Here is a 25,891-nt window from a genome sequence, read left to right on the forward strand (position 1 = left end):
TGGTAGCATTCCTTCAAACATTCAAGAACCAGGGCAGACTGCACCAGAACACAGACTTCCCCCTCCCCAGACAAGTGCCCTAACTATTGAATGAGAAGAATTATGTTCCCTTTCCATGACTCAATGCATCTTGTGGTTTCTTGATTTTTTAATTTTATTTTTGATTAAACTGAATGGGGCATTTTTTTGTGTGAGCTGTGTCAATGGGCTCTACTGACATTTATAGGTCGGGATGGAATAATGGTGACCAGACAACAAGGGCAGAACAAGGGGAGGAAGTGTGAGTGCTGTGAAGAGAGCTTGTGAGAGTTGCACAACCACTAGCCAGCCCACACCGACAACAAAATTAGTTTGCATTACTCGGTCCACGTCCAGCAACGCAGCAGCTGCTGTGTGCAGATAAGCATATAGTTATGCCTACACCTGACAAAGCGACGCTCAGAGGGAGGGCCCTCACTCCCACCCGGGAGGCGTAGGCAGGTCAGCACAGCCCGCCGCTTCTGCCCACGCACCGGGGCTTGGCCTCCCCGCTGCTGCTTCAACCGGGCGTGAGGGACAGGTCCGCGCGCTGGGCGAGCAGCCGCCCGCCGCGAACAGCACCGGCCCAACGACCAACGGCCGCGCCCCCCGACCCGCCACAGGGCGGGCGGCGGAACCTGGGAACACGCGCAATTATCGGGGCTTTCCGCGCCCGCGGAGCGCTCAACCTCCCTCCCTCTCCTTAAGCAACACCTCCCATTACTACCACCGGAGAACAAACGCCTGAGGGGGGCACCAGTCTCCCGGCGTAAGTCGCTCTCCACACGCTTCGAGGACAGGCAGACTCCCAGCCCCCAGCACGCCGACATTTTGTGCCCCGCCCGGCCCGGCAGCCCGCGGCGGCCCCGCCCCCACCGCCGCAGCGCGGAGCGGAGGGTGGTTGCGCATGCGCAGCCGCCCAGGGTTTCCGAGAGCGGTGTGGGCGCCGCTTGCGCTGAGGGACGGATGGACGACGGAGCGGTGGCGGCGGCGACGGCTGGCGTGGGGCGCGCGGCCGTGGCGGCGTTGCTGTCCTGGCTCCTGGTCGCGCTGTCCCCACACTGCGCAGGTGGGTCCCGGCGAGCGGGCAGGGCACGGCACGGCACACGGGCGGTGGCTGGGCCCTGGTGCGGCCCCCGTTCTCAGGGGGGAGCGTGGGGAGCGGGTCGCGGCTTGTGCTGCTGCTGCCCTGCTGCGGGTGGTGCGGCACAGGTGCCCCCGGCAGCCCCCACGCCCCGCCGAGGCGTGCGGCTTGCGGGCACTCCCGCATCGGTCCTGCAGCGGCTGCCCGGTGCCTCGGCCTGCGGCGCTGTGAGGGGGAACGTGGTCCCACATCCCGCTGCGGGGATGCAAAGGCATCCAGGCCTTGGGCCTGCATAAGTATGTCTGTGTGGGTAAGTGATGCTCGGTTTCCGTCGAGTGCCTTGGGTTTTACTCTAGACTTAAGTAGTTGTCTTCATCTCCTCTGCTTCAGGCTTACCTGCTGTCGGTGAATTGTAGCGGTTGTAGCTTAAGTGTGGGGCGAACAGGTTTTGCATCGTATTGATTTGCTTGAAAGGCATCTCAGTCTAGCCTGACAGTGCCTAAAGTATAAATCAGGAAATGAGAGAAGTAATGAGATGAGATTTTTATCTCATAGGATAGTAACATGTGCCTCTTTTTACATCCTTAAGCAGCAAGAAACAGTTACTGCACAAAATTTTTTTCAAGGGGAAAGTATTGTGCAGCCCAGGTAAGCTGTAAATTACCTTTCTGCATATTTACAGGACATTGTGACATGCAACAGAGAGTATATGGGCTAAGCTAGTTTGGATAATGGAAGTATTATAGCCATCTGCTCTTCTCTGGTGTAACCCCACCTGGAGTACTGTGTCCAGCTCTGGAGCCCTCAGCACACGAAAGACATGGACCTCTTGGAGCGGGTCCAGAGGAGGGCCACAAAAATGATCAGAGGGCTGGAACGCCCCTCCTGTGAGGAAAGGCTGAGAGAGTTGGGGTTGTTCAGCCTGGAGAAGAGAAGGCTGCGGGGAGACCTTTTAGCAGCCATTCAGTACTTAAAGGGGGTGTATGAGAAAGATGGGGACAGACTTTTTAGCAAGGCCTGTTGTGACAGGATAAGGAGCAATGGTTTTAAACTAAGGGAGGGCACATTTAGACTGGATTTAAGAAAGAAATTTTTTACAATGAGGGTGGTGAGGCACTGGAACAGGTTGCCCAGAGAGGTAGTGGAGGCCCCGTCCCTGGAAACATTCAAGGTCAGGTTGGACAGGGCTCTGAGCAACCTGATCTAGTTAAAGATGTCTCTGCTTATCGCAGGGGAGTTGGACTAGATGACCTTTAAAGGTCCTTTCCAAGCCAAACTATTCTATCATTCTGTGATTCTGTGGGCTAGTGTGTGCATGCTGCTTCTGATGCCACCTAAACTCTTGAATTCTGTATAAGATTGTATTGTTCTAGTTCGGCATACCCAAAAGAAGACTAGAGAGAGGCTGTTTTCAGGGGTCCACACTTTGCATTCATGGTAGGATTCAGGCAGAGAAGCAGCTCTGGGACCTCTTATCTTTCTTTGTTTTCTTTCAGCCATTTGGTTTCTAGGTGAATTCTTTGTGCATCAGTGCCAAATTCCATCCCAAAACTGGAAGCATTGTGATACATAAAGCTACTTTAACCCACACATATTATAGCAAATGACTAACATGCCACATACTACTTTTAGAGTTAGAAGTAATTGCTCTGCTACAATGACCTCTCACCTTCTGCCTTGTCAAAACCAGCAGTTCCTCTCTGCTGCTCCTGTATGAAAGTTCTTGCAGTAAGAGTTCTCCCTGGTTCTCTAGAGCACCTTTCTGCCCACAGAACCAATAACAGTTGGGTCATTTTCAGTGTGTGTTTGGTTGTAGGTTTTTTTTTTAATATTGCGTATAAGATGCCTCCTTTCCTTCCTATGCTGAAAGGTTGAGTTAAAGTTTCCATTGGTTCTACCACATGCTTAATGGGATAAGCAGTGAGCCATTATGTACTCTTAACAGGCTTTCCCCTTTGATGTCTCCTGAGGGAGTATATTTCTGTCTTACTAAGGTTACTTTCTTCTGTTGTTGAATGGCTTTTGTTATTCCATAATGTTATATAATTGTTATTATTTTCAACCATGATTTATTGAAAATATTAATTAAAATATTATAAATTAAGTAGTGATGTTTATTTATTAGAACTGTTTTGTATTTATTTTAGTTTATCTTCCTTCCCCTGTTAAATTTTAATAGGCAATTGTGCTAAAAGCTTTTCTGGTCTTTAATCTCTTCTTTCCATAAAAGTCTAATCTCTTATAATGTTGTCCTCAGCACCAAAGTGTAATCATGCTTTAAGTGAAGAAACCTGAATTAATTCTAAATGTCTGGCTTTTAAACACTACAGGAAGAAGTCTTGATTTTTAGATATTACTTTGCATATCTGGTTTCTAGCTAAATCACAAAATTTCTCTGGTAATTAAACGTTGCTGAGTTTATTCCTTCATTCCTGGATAGCTGTTCATTGGGATTTAAGAAATTAATTTAGGGAAGCAAACACAAAACACTTACTGGAAATAGGAATTTTTATGTGAAAGGATGGATGGGTGGATCACCTATGCATGTCTGTAGTATTGAGAACAAATGTCATGTTAAATCAACCTGAATTTCTGCTATTCTAAAATAAAAGGCAATGTGGATAGAGGAGCTCCAATTGCATGTATTTTGGCTTAGTATTGATTTTGAATCTATATTGTATACTAATCTGAATCTATATTGTATACTAATCTCTTAAGCACACTGGAAGAAATAATCTATGTTAAACTGCTTCAGTATGATTTTTCCAGCTCATCAAAATTTTTTACAGTTCACTGTCAAGAGGGAAGGATGTATCAAGTGGGGACCTACTAATAATCTGTGTGATAGAACAGTGTAAACTTATTAAATCCACATATAACTAAGTGGGAGGAGCTCACAATTGTTTTGAAAAGTAGGCATAGAATCAAGAAGTATCCTGACAAACTGGAGAAATACTCCACAAAAAAGTACAGTGGTATTGAAAAAGGACGTGAGCAGGGCTGTGTACTTAGGCAAATAGTGGATGATAAAGGATGGTTTAAATATCAGTTCTGGAAAAAGGAAAAAAAAAAAAGGCAATGTTACAATGCCTTGTAATTTATGTGTAGAAGTTTAAGTGCTATGCTGTAGAAAACCCCAAAAGTATTGGGGCGCAGCAGTGCTAATTAGAATGAAAAGGTTTGGTGAAGTGTCTTGTAAGCTAGACTTCCGTTTATTAATCTCAGCTGGAGTATTGTGATTTTCTGAAGTATACTGTTTCAAGCAAGCTCAACCATTTGGAGAGAATACAAAAGAGATCAATAAAAGTCATTCGGAAAGCTAGAAGATCGGCTTAAAAGGAAAACTAAAAGAGTTGTTGCTGCCGGTCAGTTTTCTCTTCATCATTAGTCACATTTAACATGGTTTTCAATATGTCTGACAAAGAATAATGTGCTTTAATATCAATAGACAAAAAGTACATGGGCTAAATGTGCTTAGAGGAGACGTAGGTTAGACTCTGGGTTTTGCAGTCTGTAAACTCCTTGTTGTCCATGGTCTATGAACAACAACTAAGCAGGCATCCTTGCTGTAAGGAAACTTGGATCTGTTCTGCAGAGATCCAGACCTCCAGTAGAATCTACTAGGAAATCTGATGTGGGAGTTCTTTGCTTTTGATTTACAGAAAGCTTTCCCTGATCTCTAATGCTAAGGATAGCAAAATATTTCAGGAGATTGGAGGCCTGTAAAAATAGATTATGCATAGTGGTGGAAACCATAGGACTTCTCTATGCAAACATCTGATGATGTATGTAGAATTGGCCACCTGCTTTCTCCAATGTGAAATATATGTGATCTTGCAAGGTTTCTCCAGCTCAGTTTCTGTGCTTCCAATATATGAATGGGTAATTAGGAAGTGTTAAAATGCGAATTGGTGATCATTAACTTTTAACAAATTTCAAGCAAAGACATTCCTTGGAGTATAAAATTATAGTTGGCTCTCTGATTATATCCGTCTTTTTACCTGCAACAGGAGATGGAGTGAACAGATGAAAGAGCATAATTGCGACCTGAACCCTCAATGAATAGGTCTTTGAATTTGGAGAAGTTTGATTTTCTGGTGAAGATAGTTTGAATTATCAGGGTTGTCTGTCAGGACTGAGATATCCTTCTGAAGCAATAATCTGGTTTTCTGACCAGGGCAAGGAGGAAAGTGCCTAATCAAGCTCGAGATAGATCTACAAAGAGTGGTGTGGGTTTTTTCAGGGTTTTTTTCCTGTTGTGGTTTATACCAGATGAAGCCAAAAGGCCATCTAGTCCAGTGTTCATCTACAGCAGTCTGTAGCGAGGAGACTTTGTATTTGACTCTGAGTTCATAAGCCAGGTAAGAGTTGAGCATTCACAGACCCCTAGGGGAAGGAATTCCACAGATTGACTAAGCGTTCAATGAAGCAGCAGTTTCATTTGTTTGCTTAGAGCAGAGTGGTGCTTATTTTGATGCTTCTGGCTTTGTTAAGAAGACAGCAAACAATCTTTTGCCACTTGCATTCCCCATGCTACTCGTTAGGTGTCCGTAGATCTGTCTTATCCTCCCCTCGATCTCCTTTTCAGGCTGAAGAGTCAGTCTGATTCCTCACAGGACAGAAGCTGTTCCATACCTTGGATTGTCCTTGTCACCCTTCTCTGCCTTATTCTGTTCTGTTATCTGCTTAAGAGAGTGGGCACTCTAGAGCTGCACATGGTGTTGAAGATAAGTCTATAATGAATTTATATAATGACATTAAGCTTTCTATTCTACTCCCTTAATTCCATACAAATTTCTAATTTTTTTTCCCTTTTTGACTGTTGCTGAGCACTGACCGCAAGTGCTCATGCTTGTACATTGTTGTTGAACATAGCACTGAACAACTTTCTGAAAATTTGCTGAAAACTATAGGGTCTTCCCTGAGTATTTGGTATAAGTTACTTTTAACCCTGTAGTGGATTTTAAGTTAATTTTACAGGTAGTGTCTCTGAATAGCATGTTCTGTAAAGGCTATCATGTGCTGCTGAAAACAGCTCTTAACACCTAATTTCAGCAGTTTGTTAAGGAAGTTTAAAAAAGGGTTAATGTCAAGATGGAGTTGAAGGTTGTTCAAACTTGCATGAGGAAGTTCTCGGAGAAAGAGGCGGTCAAATCTGAGACTTGTGACAGTCATCTTTTGGGCCTTTAACCAAAGCTGTTCTGGGATAAATCCCTTCTAATTCACTGTGTGTGCTCTTACTCCGGGACTGCAATACTGTATCTTCTTCCAAATGTCAGAATCCAGAGCTGTATTTTTACAATGTTGTTCGTATCCAGAGGGAGGATATGATTATTTGCTGTGGTATTTACCAGCTTTAGAAAAAGCTGGCCTAGCTTAAAATGTTTGTTAGGTGTCTTACACCAGCATGTTTTTAGTAACTTGGGGAGAACATGAATCTTGAAATTATTTTGTTTCTGCTTCCAGACTTCCTTTTTCCTATCTGACCTCAAGAGGAAAAGGTCTAATAAGAATTATTGTAAAGCTTCATGCTATGTATAAGATAAGGATTTGAAAATGTGGGAAAGATACTCTGGGAGTGCAGTGAATATTTGATTTTTCTACCCAAGGCAAACAAAAATAATAGTCTTAACATATAGTAGTGTTTTTTATCAGTGTTGGAGCTCTGTAGGTGCAATGTGGTTCTCAGCTAATACTATGTTCTCTAATCCTACCTTCTTATGGTTTACTCCAAGGTTCTATGTTGTTCAGGGTAAAGAATCTGCCTTGGGAATCTCCTATTGTAAAGACTTGTGTTTAGTACTGCCATGGCAGGTTTTTACACCTGGTGTCTGTGCTGCTAGAGAATTGAGGAAAATGTATCTCACTTTCTGTCTGCTTTAGGAGGCTATTCAAATGCCAGCAGTTGAGTTACATTCCAAAAAGATGATTTGAAAAGGTTTTCTGTCATACTGCTTATTAAGATCCTTTACAAATAAATATTTAAACAGAGATCGAGTGTATGAATGATTTTTTTTTTAGGTCTCTGCAAATATGTGAATACGTGTATTTACAGGGAAAAGCACTACCCTGCACTTTAGATGTGAAAGATGTCAATCTGTTGATGTTTCTTTAGAACTGAAATTGAAAGCGTTATGCTGTGTCACAACACTTAAATAATCTTCCACTGGGTCATAAAGCAATTAAATTTACTAAGCAAGATTATAACATTCAATCTATCAATTACTGTAGGTGGTGGTATTCTTCAAACAAATTATTACTTTTTTTTTTGGGTGGCTCTGACAGGCTTATACTTTCTATGTGTGGTAATAGCAGAGTTGTGTGCTTTTTTTTTGCCTTTTTTTAAATGACTATTAAAAGCTAGTGGAACTTTTTTGTTCCAGGCTTTTTGATTCTTAAATTTAATGCAAACATTCTCAAATAAAGTGAAAGTAATGTTTTCCCATGAAGTGAGTATTTTCTTTGTGGAGGGGTATAAATATTCAAAATTGCTATTATTTGCCAAAATCTGAAATAGCTGCCTTTGTTATCATAAGCTTTTTGGCTGATCTGTAGTCATCTGTTGGATAAATATCTGAAAAAAAAAAAAGTTATTTCCTTTGCTGTCTTATTTTATGATGATCAAATGTAGTTTGGCATTATCTGGGCTTATCTTAGTCTGTCAGCTTAGAAGAATGACAAATTCGTGCCTTGTGGAAATAAATTCTGTAGTGGGATCCACAAAGTTTTATTGAATTATTTTTCTTTCAAGTTCTGTGCTTTCAGGAGTTATTTCCGAAAGTCAGTAGTCTGTGGATACCACTCTGTTCTCCAAAAGGATTTTGCAGACTTCAGTTTATAGATTGCTTTTCCATGCACATTTCCTTTTTATAAAGAGAACTTAGTCATCACATAAAATATGAAATAGTTTTTGCAATGAAGAGCCACTCTTAAAATCAAATTCAGGATAGCTCTTTAGATGTGCAAACAGACTTTGATTGCCCAAGTGAAATAGGATGTATTTTTTCTGATTTCTTCCTAATATAATCAAATATTAGACTGACATCAAAAAGCAATTTTCAGAGTGATGGTCACTAACATATGTTTTTAGAAGTTGTAGCCATTGGGAAGTGATTAATAGTGTAACACAGAATCACAGAATCGTATAGGTTGGAAAAGACCTTTAAGATCATCGAGTCCAACCGTAAACCTAACACTACCAAGACCACCACTACACCATGTCCCTAAGCACCTCATCCAAACGTCTTTTAAATACCTCCAGGGATGGTGACTCAACCACTTCCCTGGGCAGCCTGTTCCAGTGCTTGACAACCCTTTCAGTGAAGTAAAATTTCCTAATATCCAGTCTAAACCTCCCCTGGCGCAACTTGAGCCCATTTCCTCTCGTCCTATCAGTTCTTACCTGGGAGAAGAGACCGACCCCCACCTCTCTACAACCTCCTTTCAGGGAGTTGTAGAGAGCAATAAGGTCTCCCCTCAGCCTCCTTTTCTCCAGGCTAAACAACCCCAGTTCCCTCAGCCGCTCCTCACAAGACTTGTGCTCTAGACCCTTCACCAGCTTCGTTGCCCTTCTCTGGACACGCTCCAGCACCTCCATGTCTTTCTTGTAGTGAGGGGCCCAAAACTGAACATGGTATTCAAGGTGCGGCCTCACCAGTGCTGAGTACAGGGGAACGATCACATCCCTAGTGCTGCTGGCCATGCTATTTTTGATACAAGCCAGGATGCCATTGGCTTTCTTGGCCACCTGGGCACACTGCTGGCTCATATTCAGCTGGCTGTTGGCCAACACCCCCAGGTCCTTTTCTGCTGGGCAGCTTTCCAGCCACTCTTCCCCGGGACTGTAGTGTTGCATGGAGTTGTTGTGGCCCAAGTGCAGGACCTTGTACTTAGCCTTGTTGAACCTCATACACTTGGCCCTAGCCCAACACACCACTGGTTAAAATAGAAAGTCAAGTCAAAGAGGTGTGTGGTGATTTATTTTTTTATTATTATTATTTTGGCGATTTTATTTTTTTTTCCCCTGATGTGTTAGAAGTTGAAAGTGCATTCTTAGTCAGAGGACAGAGGTGTGCGCTGCCTAAATTGTACATAGCCTGGGTTGTCAAAGATACCTAGTATAGGATACCAGGCAGAAGGACTTAGATGAAGTTTAAACTCTGTAAATCTGGATATGGCTGCTCAGTTGGTGATTTTGGTATAATTTTAGTGACTTCTGCCTGAGGTTTCCTCAGTTCATGCGTATTCCCTGTGCCTTCACAGTGTTTCCCTTTGCTCTGTAAGCCACAGTCTGGTTTAGTTTCTAGTACTAGAAAACTTTCAGTCCAAACTTTCAGCCCTGATTGTAAATTTTTAGCCTCACTGCTTTGAAGCAGTGCCATAGACTGGTGTGAAATAATTCAAAGCAAAAGGTACCTTATAGCTAGATAAATTTCATTTTTCATAAGTATCCAAATAATTCCTTCTCCCACAGCATTGTTACTCTCATCTGTCCTCTGATACCGGAATTGTATACCAAATGGGACACCTAGGATTCTGCATATCTCAAAGTTACTGGTAAAGAAGTCTTCTTTAGGAAGTGGAATATAAAGTAATTGAGGCAGGTGGGGTTTTTTGGGTGGTTGTTTTTTTTTTTTAATAATTATTTTTGAAAGGTGGAAAATAAAGAGGAGAGAGAGCTATCCTGCAGATGATTCTAGCATGTGTGGTTCCTTCCTGTTGGCAGTCTGCATCTTTAAGCCTTCTCTTCTCATAGTCTGGTCCTTCCCTTGATGTTAGGGACATTCTTATATTTGTCCTGAGACTTAGCCCTTGCCCTCCATAAGTCATTTTATGCACTGTTCTTTGTGTAAAAGAAAACACAGAATTACCATGAGCAAGATACAAGATCTGCGATGTGATGAAGCCTCACTGAAAGGGATTTATGTTCAATACGTTGAATTTATCGCAGTCACATGTGACACAAAACAAGTCTGCTATGCTCAATCTGTTCCACAACTGTGAAATGACAGCATTAGGTCAATCCCTAGCATTTTGCAGCTGAAATCCAGATGTTGGATCGAACCAATAAACTACTGGTTTAAATGCATTCAGGCTGCTTATAATCAACCCATGACAGTGAACACAGGCCTTGAATGTTACAACTGTATATACTTTTTTTAAAGGGGCGTGGGGAGAAAAACTTTAAGCACAGAGGAAAGAGCTGCGTAGTCAAATAGGCAAAGGAGCTATCTGATGCACAGCTCCTGAGCTGTATATTGAAGTGCTGTTTGAGTAGTGTGGGGTTTTCTTAACTTTTATATTTATTGTTATTTCATTTCACTATAACACTATACTTTTTTTTTTAACAGAAGTTATTCTTAAGTTGTGTACAAATTATTTATGCCAATCTTTATATACCTTTATGTTACTTTCTTGTAGGCCAAACTAATCTGAAGAGTCCACAGGATATTCAGGTCTGTGCTGTAAATACAAATTTCACTCTAAGGTGGAACTACACTGGGAATGATACCAATGTGACATTTTCAGCAGAATACCGGTGGTAAGTAGTAACTTTATTCTCAGCCAGAAATGTCTGATGCTTATTTGTGTAGAAGAGCATAATAATTAATTACTATGCTTCTTGATACTGCCATGTAAAACTTCTAGAGACTTTGAAATCTGGAAAGTAGAGGTCAGGAAGATTAAGTCTTGAAATGAAGTGGAATCCTAGTATTGTCCTTCGTTTGTGTGATGGTGGAATGGGGAAGAGAATCAGAAAAGTGAGAAAATTAACTCTATCCCAGCCAAAACCAGCACAGTTTGTCTAATTCATATGTAAAATTAGATTGTTCACTGATAGCGACGTGCTATAAATGCAGAACACACTTGGTAGTAATAGTAGTAAGTGGTAGTAACCAGTTAATACTAGAGTGGTTCTTTGAGAAGATGAACCAGTACATTTCGAAATGTAGTATTTAGATTTATTTATTCTCTGGTTTGTTTTTTTAATTAAGCTACGTTGCGGCCACACGCGCACACAGAATTTGAGAGAATTTTCAGTATACCTTTTGAATAATTTGTCAGTGTTTATGAATCCAGATTTCTCATCTGCAAATTTTAATCAAAACAATTTGAAATTGATGAAACAATTTAATTTTTGTTCTTAAATGTTTGCTTGGTTTTCTTCAATTTTTTCATATACCAATACTTATGCATATACATATACATTTGGTATTTTGTGGCACTTTCCTGACAAGTAAATATTAAAAAACACTTCTAAGATAAAATCATTTAAGAAGTTCTTGATTTTAGTGTTTCCTAGTGTATGATTTTGGATTAAAAAAGAAAAATGGCTCACCTTCTTCAATGTGTAGATGAGAAACAGCTGCTTTGAAAATAGTTTTATTTTTAAAATGTAATACTGGTCTGAAAGACAAGATGGGAGATGAGGATAAACTACTTCAAGTCTGTGCCTCTTTTTTTTTTTTTGTCAGGACATTTTTAATCTCTATATGAAATGTTTCTTTCTTAAATAAGGTATGGATGTCTGTTAACTCACAAGAAAAATAGCTTCTGTAAACCTAATTATTCCAACACTTATTGCTGAACTCTAGTTTTCTCCTTTGTGTTTTTCTTTTCCCCTAGTTTACGTTCCTTGCTGATGTTAGAACTGGGGTTTTTTGCTGCTCTTATGCTCTTTTAAGCACTTCTTGCCATCAAGACTTCTAATTGTCTTCCAATGAATTATAAATTCGTTGCCAGACTAGGATTGTGTACTAAGGATATAATTCTGGATTTTGGCGGTTTGTTGAGGCTGTTTTCTGATACTGTGTTTACATGGTGAATAAAGCAAACTGGTATCAGACTTTGCAGACTGATAGTTAACCTTTGGTAATAAGGCTAAGCTAGTAAATTAATAGATTAAATTAATGAATTAAATGGCGATATGAATACCAGGGTAACTAAGTAGATAACACTCATTACACTGGTGCTGGTGATAAAAGAGCATTAAATGGTGTGACATTTTATTAGCATTAAGAAGAAATGGAAAAAGAATCTCAAGACTTTGTGTATTTGGTTTTATGTTTGGGGTGTTTTCTTTCTTACAGGTCTGAAGATTTTGAGATAAATGAAACAGAATGGAAGGAGTTGCCTGAGTGTCAAAACGTTACTCGCACAGAATGTGACTTTTCTTCAGCAATAACTGAATACTATGATACACATCATGTGCGTATAAGGGCTGAAAGAAGGGGAGAAGTGTCTCCATGGTCTAGCATTTTTGAAATGATTCCGTATTTTATAGGTATGAGCTTCATATATACTGTAACATTTTTAGTTAAATGTCCTTCAGCACGTTATTGTGGAAAAAATGCATGTGGTTTCCATTGCTCACAACAACACAAGATAGTGGTTTTCTCAACCTTAACGTAATATAAGGTATTTGCAGGTCATGGAATGTTATGATCCTGTCTTTTCTGGAAAGGAGAAAGTATTCTAAGTGATGCTGTTTTTCTGACAGAATTTTCTGTCACTTGTATTTTTCTAGATTTCAGAAAAATCCTCTTTGACAGTGGACTTTTCTGGAAGTTTTCTTCTGACCATGTGACTTTTCAGTAGTTATAGTATAGTATGGTACTGAAGCCTTCCCTCAATGTTGGATTGATTTGTTTGAGCTAGGTTTCTTGCCTTGCATGTTTTAGAATAACTTATACTGATTTGCACTGCCGATTCTGGAAAACATTCACTAGTAATACTGCATTTTAACTCTACTGCTTTTAGAACCAGGTAATGGTGGTTGTTAGGTTAGATTTCTATTAGATACTGGCTGAGATTCATTAAAACTAAGATCCTATAGGTAATTACTGTGATCTTGTTACTGTTTCAAAAGAATTAAAAATAAGATACTATAGGCAGTTACTGTGGTTTTATTAATGTAAATTAATTTTTTGGTGTTTTTTCTTTAAATAGTCATGCTTGACTTTTTTTCTTTTAATATTTGCAGCTCAGATTGGTCCCCCAGGAATAGAGTTGCAGTCCACAAATGGAGTCATAAAAGTTAAGGTTTCTCCTCCAGAAGCAAATCAGGTCCGAAAAATGTGGATAGCTCATGTACGTTTTAAATATAATCTAGTTATCTGGGAAAATTCATCGAATGCAGAGGTATGATCACTTTTTTTTTTTACTTTTTAACCTTAACATAACTGTCAGATATGTACTTTAATTGCTTCATGCTCTAAAATGGAATTGTTTAATTACGTAACTGTGCATAACTGTTGCTGTGCAGTTTAAAAGTTGGGAGGGGGTGTTTTCTTGGGGTTTTTTAGTTGTTTTTTTTTTTTACTAGAGGATTATATTAAATATTTTGTGATAAGAGTTTGTATTTCTGTTAAATGCTGGAGCCACTTTCCAATGCATGAGGAAGAAGGTGAAACCATCTCAGATGTGTTGGAGCAGGAGCCACCCACCCTCAGCCAGCAGGAACAGGGAGGGGAAAGAGTTCAAGGCAGTGGGAAGAATCATTTACAGTAAGGCATAGATAGAGGGGAGGGGAGAGGTAAGAGGCTAACTTGATCTTGCTGAGACCATATAGCTTGACTACAGCTGTCAGTACACTGTCCTGTGTCATTAACTAAGTTCTTTGTTTTTATACTGTAGGTTGGAGTTTTTTAGGGATTCTTTTGAGGTCTTGTAATTGTGAACTAGTTTCCAAGCCATAATGTGCATCTCGCACAGCAGATGTAGATATTCTGTAAAGACCAAGGTAGAAACAGTCTTTAAGTTTTTATCCTTTTACGGGAATGGGTGCCAGCCAGATTATGGTAGGAATTGAAGAGATATCTGTTCATTTGGAAGACCTAATCGTAATCATTACAAGTCAAAGGGGAAAAAAAAGCTTTAAGTACAAGCTGTGTACAAAGGTCAGTCATTGTGAAGTCTGGTAAACCAAAAGCAGGGAGGTAGCAGGAAGGGGAGGGTGGAGTGTTTGCTCAGTGAATTGAGGGACGGAAGTGTACTATTTCTCTTCTGAGTATGTGCCTGAATATTAGTGTGGTGAGTTATGTGTTGCGTAGAGCAGTGCCGCAATCCCTCCCCACTTTCATGTGTTAAAGGAGCACAACATGTTCCTTCCTCTCAGTCATGTGGCTAAGTTGGAAACTTCCCTTTAGCATTTATTCAGCTTATATATTGTCCTTCATTCCCTATTTTAGCATTTTTGATGGCATATTATATAAATGGGCTGAAACCTGGGGAAGAAAAAAGATACTTTAAAAAATCAGCTCATCCGGAAGAGCAGTTATCTTCATATGCTGTTTGCAATTATTTCTTACAGTTCAGAAGTCAAAGTATTTTTCCTACTGACATAATTGATGATCTTGCACCAGATACTACCTATTGTTTGAAAGTTCAAGCAACTCTTCCTTTGGACTTGCAAGAAGGCTTATTCAGTCCCATTTATTGTGTAAAAACTACCCATAAAGGTACAAAGTAAAATCATTTTATCTTAAAATGGTTACTCAAGTTTAAACTGTTGGAAAGTAAATTGTTCTAAAGCAATAGAAATATGCAAAAATGCCAAGTTCCTATTCATTTTGGTATAACAGCAATCTTGACAGTTATGTACATTTTCTGTTTTAAACCAGTATAAAATATGTCACCTATCAATATTAGAGTTTTAATAGTACAAAAAGTTTTTTGCTCAGCGGCAAATTCTGTCCATTAATTTGGATTGCAAAAGCTACTTTCTGTATTTTGGAAAACTTGATATTTTTGGTGACTTCGAATCAGGAGGAAAGGGATGTGTATGTAGGCAAAACAAAAGCCGTTTGTATACTTGGCAGTAAATGAATGCATATAAAGTTGAGCTAAGCTTAAAAAAATACTAGTTTTATGCAGGCCTTGGTGAATTTATTATTACAGATTCTGAAGAATGGCTTAGTGGCAGTTTGCCACCAGTTGCTTGTTTTGCATGTCTAAGGTTAAATTCTTTTGTGTGCTGTTCAGCTGTCAGTTTAAGTACTTTTAAATGTTTATTTGGGGGGAAAAAAGTAACAGTGTGAGAATGTAGAAAGTCAAACATAGATTGAATGGATGGTACATCAAATTTACTTTATGTTTACGCATGTGTATTTAACACATTTTTGTCATCGAGTTATTGCTGAACCAGTTTATTTCTACTAATCTCAACGTTTCTGTACTTAATTTTTTCTGAATTGATTTTAACTTTTTTTTTACTAAAGGCTTAATATACTGTATGTATCACAGACTTTGAGTTGCCATCTTTATAATTAAAACAGACAATTTATTCTTTTTAATTATTGAAAGTGTACCATGACCACTTACATGAGAAATGCCCATTCAGTGAGAAATTGCTGTACATAATATAAAGCTTTTCAGTAACTGTGGGTTTCCTTTTCTTTTCATTTTGAGCAGTGAATGACCTGCTCTGTGCAACAAATGTGAGCGTTCTTGCTTTGAATATGAAATTTCATCTGCATTGGAATAATCAGTATAAACAACGTGTGAGCTACAATGTACAGTATCTCATGTGAGTTAAACAGTTTCCATATCTCTATTTAAACAGGTTATGTAATTCTAAATGCCATCCATTGTATTTTGCAAATGGTTATTAGAACTTAAAGTTGAAATACTTAGCAAAAGTGACTTAATGTATTCATTGAAACATTGGGTACCTCATCTGGACACAGTGTGGCTTTTAAAAGGATTGCATATAACATCATATCCTAGAATTTCAGGGTACTGGGCTTCTTTTAAGAGTGTTAAATACTTGATGGAATGGACTACTAAATATATGCTAAGTAACATTTTTAAAAGATGTGAAGCTTGCATTGCTTTGTATCTTTTTGAATATGAAGAAATTAGATGACTAGAAGTGAGCAAAAAGGCAGGTGTTCAAGGCTTCAATTGTCAACATATTTGATTACGTCTGATCAGATCCCAACATGGAAAAACCCCCATCATGTCTATAAACCTGTATCTTAATATCCAGTTGTCGCACAAATATTGTGGCCAGCATCCAAATGAAGAGGAGAGATACCTCTAGCATTCTTTTGGAATTCCTTCATCATGACAGAAAAATAATTGACTTAATAGAACTATATGAAAAATCTTAATTTGGATTTCAAAAATTTCTAAAACAGATCTATAATTTTTCTGTTGAGGCTTGATTAAGCACTAATTTGTATTTCCTGATCCAGTTAACCTCATTGGTTCAGTTATAAATGAAAAAACAGTATTCTAAATACGAGAAATTTCTAAGAGGCCCATTCTTCCAAAAATAAAAAAAACTGTGTAGCACAAGTGAACATACTTTTTTTTCTAGAGTTCAAGGACCTCACATCAAAAACTATTAAAATATCTCTTGCAGTGGGTATCTAAAGAAACTTCACGATGATTACTCACTGAAGTGGCTCAACGTACCTGGATGTGAAAACATCACTGATACACAATGCAATTTCTCATCTATCATCACTGCTACTTCTGGATTTTATTATCTCCGTGTGCAGGCCATGAGCGAATATAATAAATCATGTTTGTCTAAGGAAGTAAAAGTAGATCCTCTGATAACAAGTAAGTAAATGTGTTTTCTTAAATTTTCATTTCTCAACAAACTTGTACCTAATGCTATTATTTGCAGAAAGAAACTTGCTAGATTAATGAAACTGAATACGTAGTTCCCCTACAGAAACTGTGTTGGGAATCCTGGCTTCATCAAGTTAAACAGGAGTTTTTCCATGGTCTTCTCTATTCAGCACAGCCAGTATTTCAGTATATTTAGAATCGCCATCATTGGCTTTACAAAATTAAACCACAAAGCGCATTATATGGTATTTTATAATCTCACTGTATACTTTAATCACTGTGTGAGCTTGTACTAGAAATATCCCTAGTCTGACTTGCCATTGACAGGGAGCACTTCTTGATATCTCAGAAAAACAATGCCAAAGTCAAATAATTTTGGAATCCACTGCCTCTATTTTCTTGTGCATCTACTCTATCTCCTCCTCCTCTCTACCCCTGCGCAGTGCACCCCTGAATTTTGTGCTGAAGCAGTATTACATTGACATACAACCCTGAAGAGCTTCATGAAAAAGCAGTCATAAATGATAGTGACATCTAAGTCAAAAATACGTAACACTCCCCAGAGTGAAATTATAGTAATTTTTATCTTTGTTGCACTTCTTTCATTTTGTGAGAAATGTGACCTTACTAAAATGTTTGACTTCAAAAAAGTTATCGATCATAAACATCAAGAAATGTTTACCTAATGTTTAGGGTAATACTCCATTGCCTTCCATATTGAAGATGGAATCAATAGCTATTCTATATGTCATCTTTCCCTTGTCCAAGCTCTTGGTAGACAATTCTTTAATAAGATATCAGTGACCTAGGTAACTAATTCAAGAAAAGAAAACAAAAATTGTAATGCTTTTCACTTTTCAACTATACTATAACTGTGAAAGAGGGTATATGTGAAAAAGAGGGCCCATATCCTGATGAGATGAAGTGTTCAGTAGTTTCACTTTGACTTGCACAGAGTTAATCCTACTGTCTGTGTATTTCATGTCACTGAAACTTGCAGAAGCTACATATGGGTGTGGAAGGAGAAAATAAGTGAAATATTTCTCAGGACTCAAGATTCTGAAGAAAGCTATTAGTCAAGTTAGACTTCTAAATATAAGTTCTTAAAAATTGTCATAGATTTAAATTACAGTATTTTATGCAGTATTTTTATTTGTATTCTTTCAGTCTTATTTTTATCTTTGTTTTTTTTTAAATGTCTTAAGATGAAATTGGCCCTCCGGGTGTAAAGGTGGACATCAGTGATGTTTTGCTCCATATCCAGATTTCTCCTCCAGGAGGATCTGAGAGTGAAGTCATGAGGGACCATTATGACTTATCTTACCGGGTTCTGTATTGGAAGAATTCATTGAATAATGAGGTATGAACTAGTTAAATACTTAAAGCAGTATATAAAATTTGTTATTCCTTAAATACTGAGTTAGAGTTCTCCTCAAGAAGCTTATTTTCCAAAGAGGCACATATATGGTGTATCAATCATGCAATCAGTTTGGATTTTTTTTTCTCTGAAAGATTCTTTTAAAAATCTGGTCAAGATTACTTTTATCACAAAGTAATTGAGATTTTAATTTTTTCCATTGATGTGGCTATGTGTAATGATTTGCAGAATTGCACTGAGTGTTGTACAAGCTGCTAAATGGCTCACTTTTGAATACAAGTTGTAGGGTTCTTGTGATGCCGTCTTTCTTACGGTATGACTCTGTGCACTGTCTTAATGTAGCTTCCGGCCCCTCAAATTCTTTTCTTTCTGTATTGCAGTTTTATAGCTATATGTATCATAAAACAATGAAGTCTTGCATGCTTTTAGCTCACGTTTTAATGGATCTTTCCATATTCTGTAAATGCTTCTTACAGTAAAATATTTTACAGTAATCGGTAAATGTGTATGTGTAAATGTGTGGAAGAAGAGAATAAAACAAACTGCAACAGGAAGTTTCATTTTGCACACAGCTTTGAACTGTAAAATTTTAGTAAGGCAAAAGCAGTTGGTTCTTGCTGATAAGTCTTTCCTGAATGTGTTTGCTTAGGAGAGAGTTGTCAGTTCCTTTTACTTTATTTAATCCAAGTGCAGAATGGTGTCTAACTTCTTACAGAATTACTCCTTCAGCAGAGGCCAAAATTCTAATCTATTTGAGTGACTCTTGTACTATTTATGTGCATCTCATTCTTCCAATTTTTCTTTTTCAGGAAGAAATCAAAATGAAAGAGATAAAACAGACAATAGGGACAGTCTCTGATCTAACACCCTCGACTTTGTACTGTGTAAAAGTACAAGCGTTCTCGGAAGTTTACAACAAAAGCAGTCATTACAGCAAAGAGGAATGCATCAAAACACCTGGAGGTAGGAAGAGCTTGGGAATTGTTACACCTCTGGAAGTAAAATTGCTAACCCTTCATAGGCCTTTACAGGTCTCGCTGGTTAAAAAATATTTGCAGCATGACCTAATGGCCTCACAGAGTAAGCACCTAGTTGGGCAGAGATCCATATCAGCAGTCTGTCACTTTGCTGCTCTGTGTTCCCTCCTATAGCTAAACTAATAAACTGCTTCTCTTCTGACCTGATCAAAATTTCATTCTGGTTATTCCACGACACAACTCACTGTAGAAATTATCTCAGATTAATAACTGTAATGACTGTGAATTAAACTTGCTTCTGTACAATGACTTGTTAATAGGCAAGCTTTAATTTCCAGTACTTTCAAGATATTTTTACGAGGGTGCAAGGAATCACTAAATGCTATGTTTTAAAGACTATTTTATTCTTGGAATTGTCTTAATTCTTCTGTGAATGAATTTAAATTTTAAAAAATCCTGTGCTAAAGTGTGAGGAGGTAAATCATCAGACTCATTACAGCTGAAAGCTCACCTTTGTGCAAAATGAGAATACATTTGTAGATGGATTACACTCACTCAGAACACAAGAGCAGGTTATCTGTTGAATTTAATTTGGCCAATTATCTTCTATTAACAGGTTGTAACACTAGAAAAACTACTAGATATCCAAACTGACTTAAAACTAAGAAAATGTAATAATAGTAATGCTACTTTCTCACATCTTAAGCTCTTAGGATTCATTTATATTTTAGTCCTCGCTGCTTTGTCTTTATCAAGCCTAAAAAGAAACAAATGTTACTTTTTTTACATTCATAAGAGAAATTCTTTAATCTATTTTTACTAGTTAGTTATTAGTCTTCCCCATATCATTCTATTATAATGAGCCTATTTAAGACCAAGCAGTACATTCAAGACTCTATAGTCATACAGATTATGCCCTGTACTTCCCATACGTTCTTATATCCCAGTGTGGAAATCTTCCATTCTTTGATCACTCGTACCAACTGGAAATAGACATAAAAAGACCTGATTGTCTCATCTTGATTATTTATTATCAAGATAATAAATAATCTTGGTATGTATTAATTTTAGTATGTTCAGACTCCCTTCAGTTTGTTTGTTAGAGATAGTGCCAGAGAATATGTTGCAAAGCAAAAGAGTGGAGGGGAGAAGGAAGTTTGCAAGACTCTTGAACTTAAGCACTGAATAGCTTATGACTATACAGATAAAAGATTTGACTACAATATTTTACTGTCAAAAGCTGGATTCTGTCATGTAAACTCCTCCTTCTACCGTAAGGTCCCAACCTTAAGTCCTGGAACTGAGCCTAGCCTGTTAGAAGGTTTTCCACAGTTCCTGGCTTAATACAGGGATGCAGAACCATAGAATCACAGAATGGTTTGGGTTGGAAGGGACCTTCAGAGATCATCTAGTCCAACCACCCCTGCCATGGGCAGGGTTGTCTTTCACTAGATCCAGTTGCTCAGAGCTCCATCCAACCTGACCTTGAACACTTCTAATGATGGGGCATCCACAGCTTCTCTGGGCAACCTGTTCCAGTGTCTCACCACCCTCATCGTAAAGAATTTCTTCCTTATGTCCAATCCAAACCTACCCTCTTTCAGTTTAAAACCGTTGCCCCTTTTCCTGTCACTACAGGCTTTGGTAAAATGTGTCTCTTGTCTTTCTTATAAGCCTCTTTTAAATGTTGAAAGGCCACAATAAGGTCTCCCCAGAGCTTTCTCTTCTCCAGGCTGAAGAATCCCAACTCTCAGCCTTTCTTCATAGGAGAGGTGTTCCAATGCTCTGACCATTTTTGTGGCCCTCCTCTGGACCTGCTGTAACAGGTCCATGTCTATCTTGTGCTGGAGGCCCCAGAGCTGGACGCAGTACTCCAGGTGGGGTCTCATGAGAATGGAGCAGAGGGGCAGACTCACCTCCCGCCACCTGCTGGCCACTTCTTTTTATGCAGCCCAGGATACGGTTGGCTTTCTGGGCTGCAAGCACACATTGCCAGCTCATGTCCAATTTTTCATTCACCAGTATCCCCATAGTCCTTCTCCACAGGCCTGCTCTCGATCCATTCATCCCCCAGTCTGTATTGATACTGAGGATTGCCCCAGCCCAGGTGCAGGACCCTGCACTTGGCCTTGTTGAACTTCATGAGGTTCACATGGGCCCACTCCTCAAGCCTGTCAAAGTCCCTCTGGATGGTGTCCCTTCCCTCAAGCTAATCAACTGCACCACTCAGCTTGGCATCATCAAGTTGATGACACCATGTTTGAGCACTGAAGTGAAATTAATCTCTCCTTTCTGTACTGACCAAGTAAAATCTTGTGCTGACCTAGTGTGTAGACTACCAGTGTAGAAAATAACTGGAATAGTCTTAGGATTGATTTCTTCTTAGATAAGCATCTGAAAGGAATAGATGCTCACTGGAAGATCCTTTTTCTCTCTGTTGGCTGTGTTGTAGTCATCTGAAGCTTAACAATTGGAGTTCCTCTCTTGTCCAGGAAACCATTTGGATGCTTTTGGGCCCCTGAAGACCCTGCAAGTCTAGGCACTCTAATAATTTCCTTGCTAAATAACCATGGGCCAACTTCACTTTCGTAATTGCCCATTCTTACTCCATAGGCCATGGGAGTTCTTACTTCTGTATCTCTGCCTTTTTAAAGGAGAGCGCTCTATCAATTACATATTATGTTCCTTGGGATTATACCCTGTACACAAGCAATAGCACAATAGATTTACATGCATCAAGTGCTTCATGGTAGCTGTCTACGTGCAGCCTTCTTGTCCTGCTGTCAAGTAGTGACATATAACTGGGAATAACTGGATCTTGGTTCTGATCCTGTCTGCAAATGCCTGTGTTCTTATATTGGATGAATATTTTGTGCTGTGTTTTTTAATAAAATTATCTAAGATATTGGAATGGCATCATTTTTGTAATGATCATCATGGCTGGGTATAGTACTGCAGAAATGTGAAATTTTATGATAAGTACTGTAGCAGATTTGGAGATATGTTCTTTAATCTTTGTAGTTTATGAATACCTAGACTGAATGGTTTTTATTCACTTTTTTAGATAAAATTTTACCTCTGATCATTTTAGCGACATTTGTAACTGCCCTGATTGCTGTCTTGCTTGTGGCTACACCACTTATTTTTGCCCTGTATCAAGTCTACAGTAAAATCAAATACGTGTTCTTTCCATCATGCCAACCTCCTTTGAACATAGAGGTAAGATGAGACGTTTTTCTCTCATTCATTAAGCAGATGTATTTTTAGAAAAATGAACAGAAAATATTATGAAAAAGTGTTTCTCTGTTATCCTGTGGTCCTATGGGTATGCCAAGATTAATTGTATAAGTTTTAACGAAGTGCAGGAATTCCTATGGAAAAAAGGGGTAGTGTCAATTTCTAGAATTCTGTGATTAGCAAATATTTTAACTTTTATGGGTTTTCTTCTATTTGTGCAAAAGTGTTGCTAACAATCCTTCATTCCAGAGAGTGTGCATGTCTACCCAATGTGGTAAGGTACTTTTGCCCTGCTATGTGAGATCAGAAATGTTTTCCTGTTGTGTAATCTGGAAGAGCATGCTCCAGCCTTTTTACCACCCTTTAAAACTCAGAGGAGGTGAAAATGCAAGCCCAGTCTTTAGAGGAAATTTTAGTGTAGCAGGTAGCAAATGCTTCTACCATGTCCTGACCTAGCAGCCTGGATGGTCTCTAAAAAGGCAGATGTTGTCCAATTTCCAGCTCAGCTTGGCACAGGTACTACTTAGTAGGGATCCTGTTCTGGAATGAACAGGGCAACACATAAGTGTGGGTATATTTTGAAGTGTAGCAAGAACTGCTTTTCACTGTGCTTTCTTCTGTGTGTCTCAGAACATTGTTGTTGAGTAGCTTGTGGCCTTGCTAACATCTGTCATCTTCTCACTGAAGCTCCTAGGATACGTAGTACACAAAGCTTTCTGAATGAAGTTGTAATTTAAAACCAGTCTCATCGTTTACAAGGGCTAATCAGAATTTAATTTATTTGTAAGGCAGCATTTTAGCTGGTTTGTTCAGTAGAATACTGGTAACATCGTTAACACAATGCATATTTAGAACCTTTTGTGATGGATTTGATATAAATGACCACTTCAGGGAACAGATTTGAAGCACGCAGGATAGACAGCAGTGCACTGTTGAGAGCTGTATAAGGCGTGGTATCCTGCTGCAGCAGCTCACTTTCTCTTCCTTCTTTCAAACTCTGCTTTATAACTGATAATGATTTGTAGACTTTGCAAACACACACCTGTCATTCCTGTGCTACCACATGATCTTTGGAAGTGTTCTAAATTAGGATTTTCTTTTAGTTCTTGTGTGGCCTCATAAGGCTATAATCAATGAAATATTGCAATTATATAGACGATTGACAACTACGAGCATAGCAAAAGTTAAGATTAATGTTAGAGTCAATCTTTAGTGTTCTATTATATGAATGCAACTAAACTTCATCCTAACTTTGAGTTTGTGAACTTAGGGAAGGAAATGGCATGTTATAGGTAGAAAACCTCATGATGCGACTGAATACAATAAACCAGATTTGTACAGCTCTGGTGTTAAGCAGAGTCATTATTTAGGTATTACGTATGAATGTTCATCTCTCTTTTCTGCTTCTCTTTTTGCAGGGTTTTGGAGGACAGCTCTTTCACAGTCCTTATCTGTCAACTACAGAAGAACCAATAGAAAATTGTTCTATAATTGAGACTGTCATCACAGAAGAAGTAAATCAAATTGATTTTAAAGACTACAAACATTCTAAACAGAGCAGTCGAGATTCAGGAAATTATTCTAATGATGATGATACTTCAGGGACCAAAGTGTCAGAAGAAATGCTAGAAAAGGAAATAGTATAACTTCTAAGAAAATAAAATTCATATAGGGGACTGGCAGAATAATAAACACTTAAAACTTTTTTATTATGAAAGTTGCAGCCTAAGGAGGGCAGTGTGACTTTGGGATCTTTGTCTTCAGGTTTCCAAATCTGTGCTTCGTTAGTGGCAAGTTGCATACCCTTTCTGCTGCAAGCTGACTGAAGTTAAAACACAGTTGACACCTCGTACCTTACACCATTTGGACTGGCTTTTCATCATATGATAAAAAGAATACCATCTGTGTAAAGAGGAGCAGGCCTGTACACTTTATATACTTGAACCTGATAACCTCAGCAAAAGCCTGCTCTGTTCCACAAGAAGAGATTCTGGCTATCTTAGAAGTTTGGTTTGAATGCCAGGGTGTACTGTGACAGAAGCCTTAAATTCCAGTATTGAATTGTAATGATGTTTACACAGGCAGAAGGAAATGGACGCCTGATACAATTTGAAGAACTTCTCTGACATTCTCTTCCAGCCCCTTCGGGGGCAGTGCTTTTTGGCTCAACAGGTCCAGAGCAAAAGATGCAAAGAGAGGAATGGTAGCCTCAGTGAGGTGGCTCCTCTGAGCCTCCCTGTAGAACTCCTTGTGGCCATGGCTGCAGGATGCCCCCAGTGCCCACTTGCTTGTTCAGGTATCTGTGTCCCTGCGTCAGGGTGCTCACCTCTCACAGCACTCAGTAATCTGGGCAAGTATGGGGAGGGGAAAAGGCAGGAAGGAGGTTTGCTTCACTTTACTATAAAGAAAAATCTCATAGTGGAAGCTCTTTGTAAATAGAGGTTGGGTCAAATTGTTTTGCATTGCATTTAGGATAAAAAAACTACAAACATCCAAACCAGATGTACACTGTAAGAAGAAGCTAAAGAATACTGTTAATTTAAATGACAAGGCATGTTAAGAGGTATATTCTTGATTTTTTTTTTTTCCCCCCCCATAGCTACATAACCAGAAGTGTAACATATTTACTTCAATTTAATTGTATTTAGAAATGTGAATCTCTTTTAAGAAGGAGGAAACTTATTTCTGTAATTAGAAGGACCCAAGTTGAATTTAGAAAATGCCTTTTAACAGAATGGTGAGGATGCTTGTCATTCAGAGCTTTTTCAGCTTAGTCTCATTTTGCCAACAGACTTTCCTTTGTACAAATTATAAGGATATGCTGCAATAATGTTTCAGTTTGCATACCACTTTCTTTTGAAGTAATTTTTTAAAGTAGCTTATTTTTTATGAAGAAATTGATTTAGAGTAAACTGGTTTTGAGCTTCCTGTGGGCTGTTTATTGTAACAAGCAACTGTTGGTGTTTATATATAATTTTTTTAAATTTTGAAGCTGTGATCTAATTTTATAAATTTTATATCTCTACGTTCATTGAAGAACATAATAAATTTTGCACATTTACTACTTTATCCCTTTCTTGGTTCCATATATTTTTGACGTAGTGACACTGAAGCTACACCATGGATACTTTGGAAGTTCCCAAGTGTGCTGGTTTTGGCTGGGCTAGAGTTCATTTTCTTCACAGCAGCTAGTATGGGGCTATGTTTTGGATTTGTGCTGAAAACAGTGTTGATAACACAGGGATGTTTTAGTTACTGCTGAGCAGTGCTTACACAGAGTCAAGGCCTTTTCTGCCTCTCACCCCACCCCACCCCACCAGCGAGTAGGCTGGGGGTGCACAAGGAGTTGGGAGGGGACACAGCCGGGACAGCTGACCCCAGCTGCCCAAAGGGCTATTCCATACCATGTGGCGTCATGCTCAGCATGTAAAGCTGGGGGAAGAAGGAAGGGAGGGACATTCGGAGTGATGGTGTTTGTCTTCCCAAGTCACTGTTATGCATGATGGAGCCCTGCTTTCCTGGAGATGGCTGAACAACTGCCTGCCCATGGGAAGCAGTGACTGAATTCCTTGTTTTGCTTTGCTTGTGTGCGCAGCTTTTGCTTTCCCTATTAAA

The 25,891-nt window shown here is 39.0% G+C and overlaps 1 protein-coding gene across 2 annotated transcripts; it reads left to right on the top strand.

Annotated features, from left to right (window-relative positions):
- Positions 1-915: 915 nt before the first annotated feature.
- On the top strand, positions 916-25,891 carry IFNAR1 (interferon alpha and beta receptor subunit 1). 2 transcript variants are annotated; one of them, XM_072845579.1, is made up of 11 exons: positions 916-1,087; positions 10,523-10,643; positions 12,193-12,386; positions 13,086-13,243; positions 14,415-14,562; positions 15,515-15,629; positions 16,470-16,672; positions 17,890-18,044; positions 18,872-19,025; positions 22,131-22,258; positions 23,695-25,891. In XM_072845579.1, the coding sequence occupies exons 1-11, from the start codon at positions 985-987 to the stop codon at positions 23,920-23,922; spliced, it is 1,707 nt and encodes a 568-aa protein (XP_072701680.1). In that variant the 5' UTR covers positions 916-984; the 3' UTR covers positions 23,923-25,891. The 2 variants fall into 2 exon arrangements, with proteins under 2 accessions (XP_072701680.1, XP_072701671.1); XM_072845570.1 differs by having other exon boundaries at positions 917-1,087; positions 22,104-22,258.

Source organism: Ciconia boyciana, chromosome 1, assembly GCF_034638445.1.
Source record: "Ciconia boyciana chromosome 1, ASM3463844v1, whole genome shotgun sequence".
Classification (NCBI taxonomy): domain Eukaryota; kingdom Metazoa; phylum Chordata; class Aves; order Ciconiiformes; family Ciconiidae; genus Ciconia; species Ciconia boyciana.

Excerpts from the sequence above, each read along its gene's own strand:
- IFNAR1 (XM_072845570.1), top strand. The coding sequence starts at position 985 with ATGGACGACGGAGCGGTGGCGGCGGCGACGGCTGGCGTGGGGCGCGCG. Across the intron at positions 12,387-13,085 it reads AATGATTCCGTATTTTATAG|CTCAGATTGGTCCCCCAGGA; the intron begins GTATGAGCTTCA and ends TAATATTTGCAG. Across the intron at positions 15,630-16,469 it reads TACAATGTACAGTATCTCAT|TGGGTATCTAAAGAAACTTC; the intron begins GTGAGTTAAACA and ends TATCTCTTGCAG.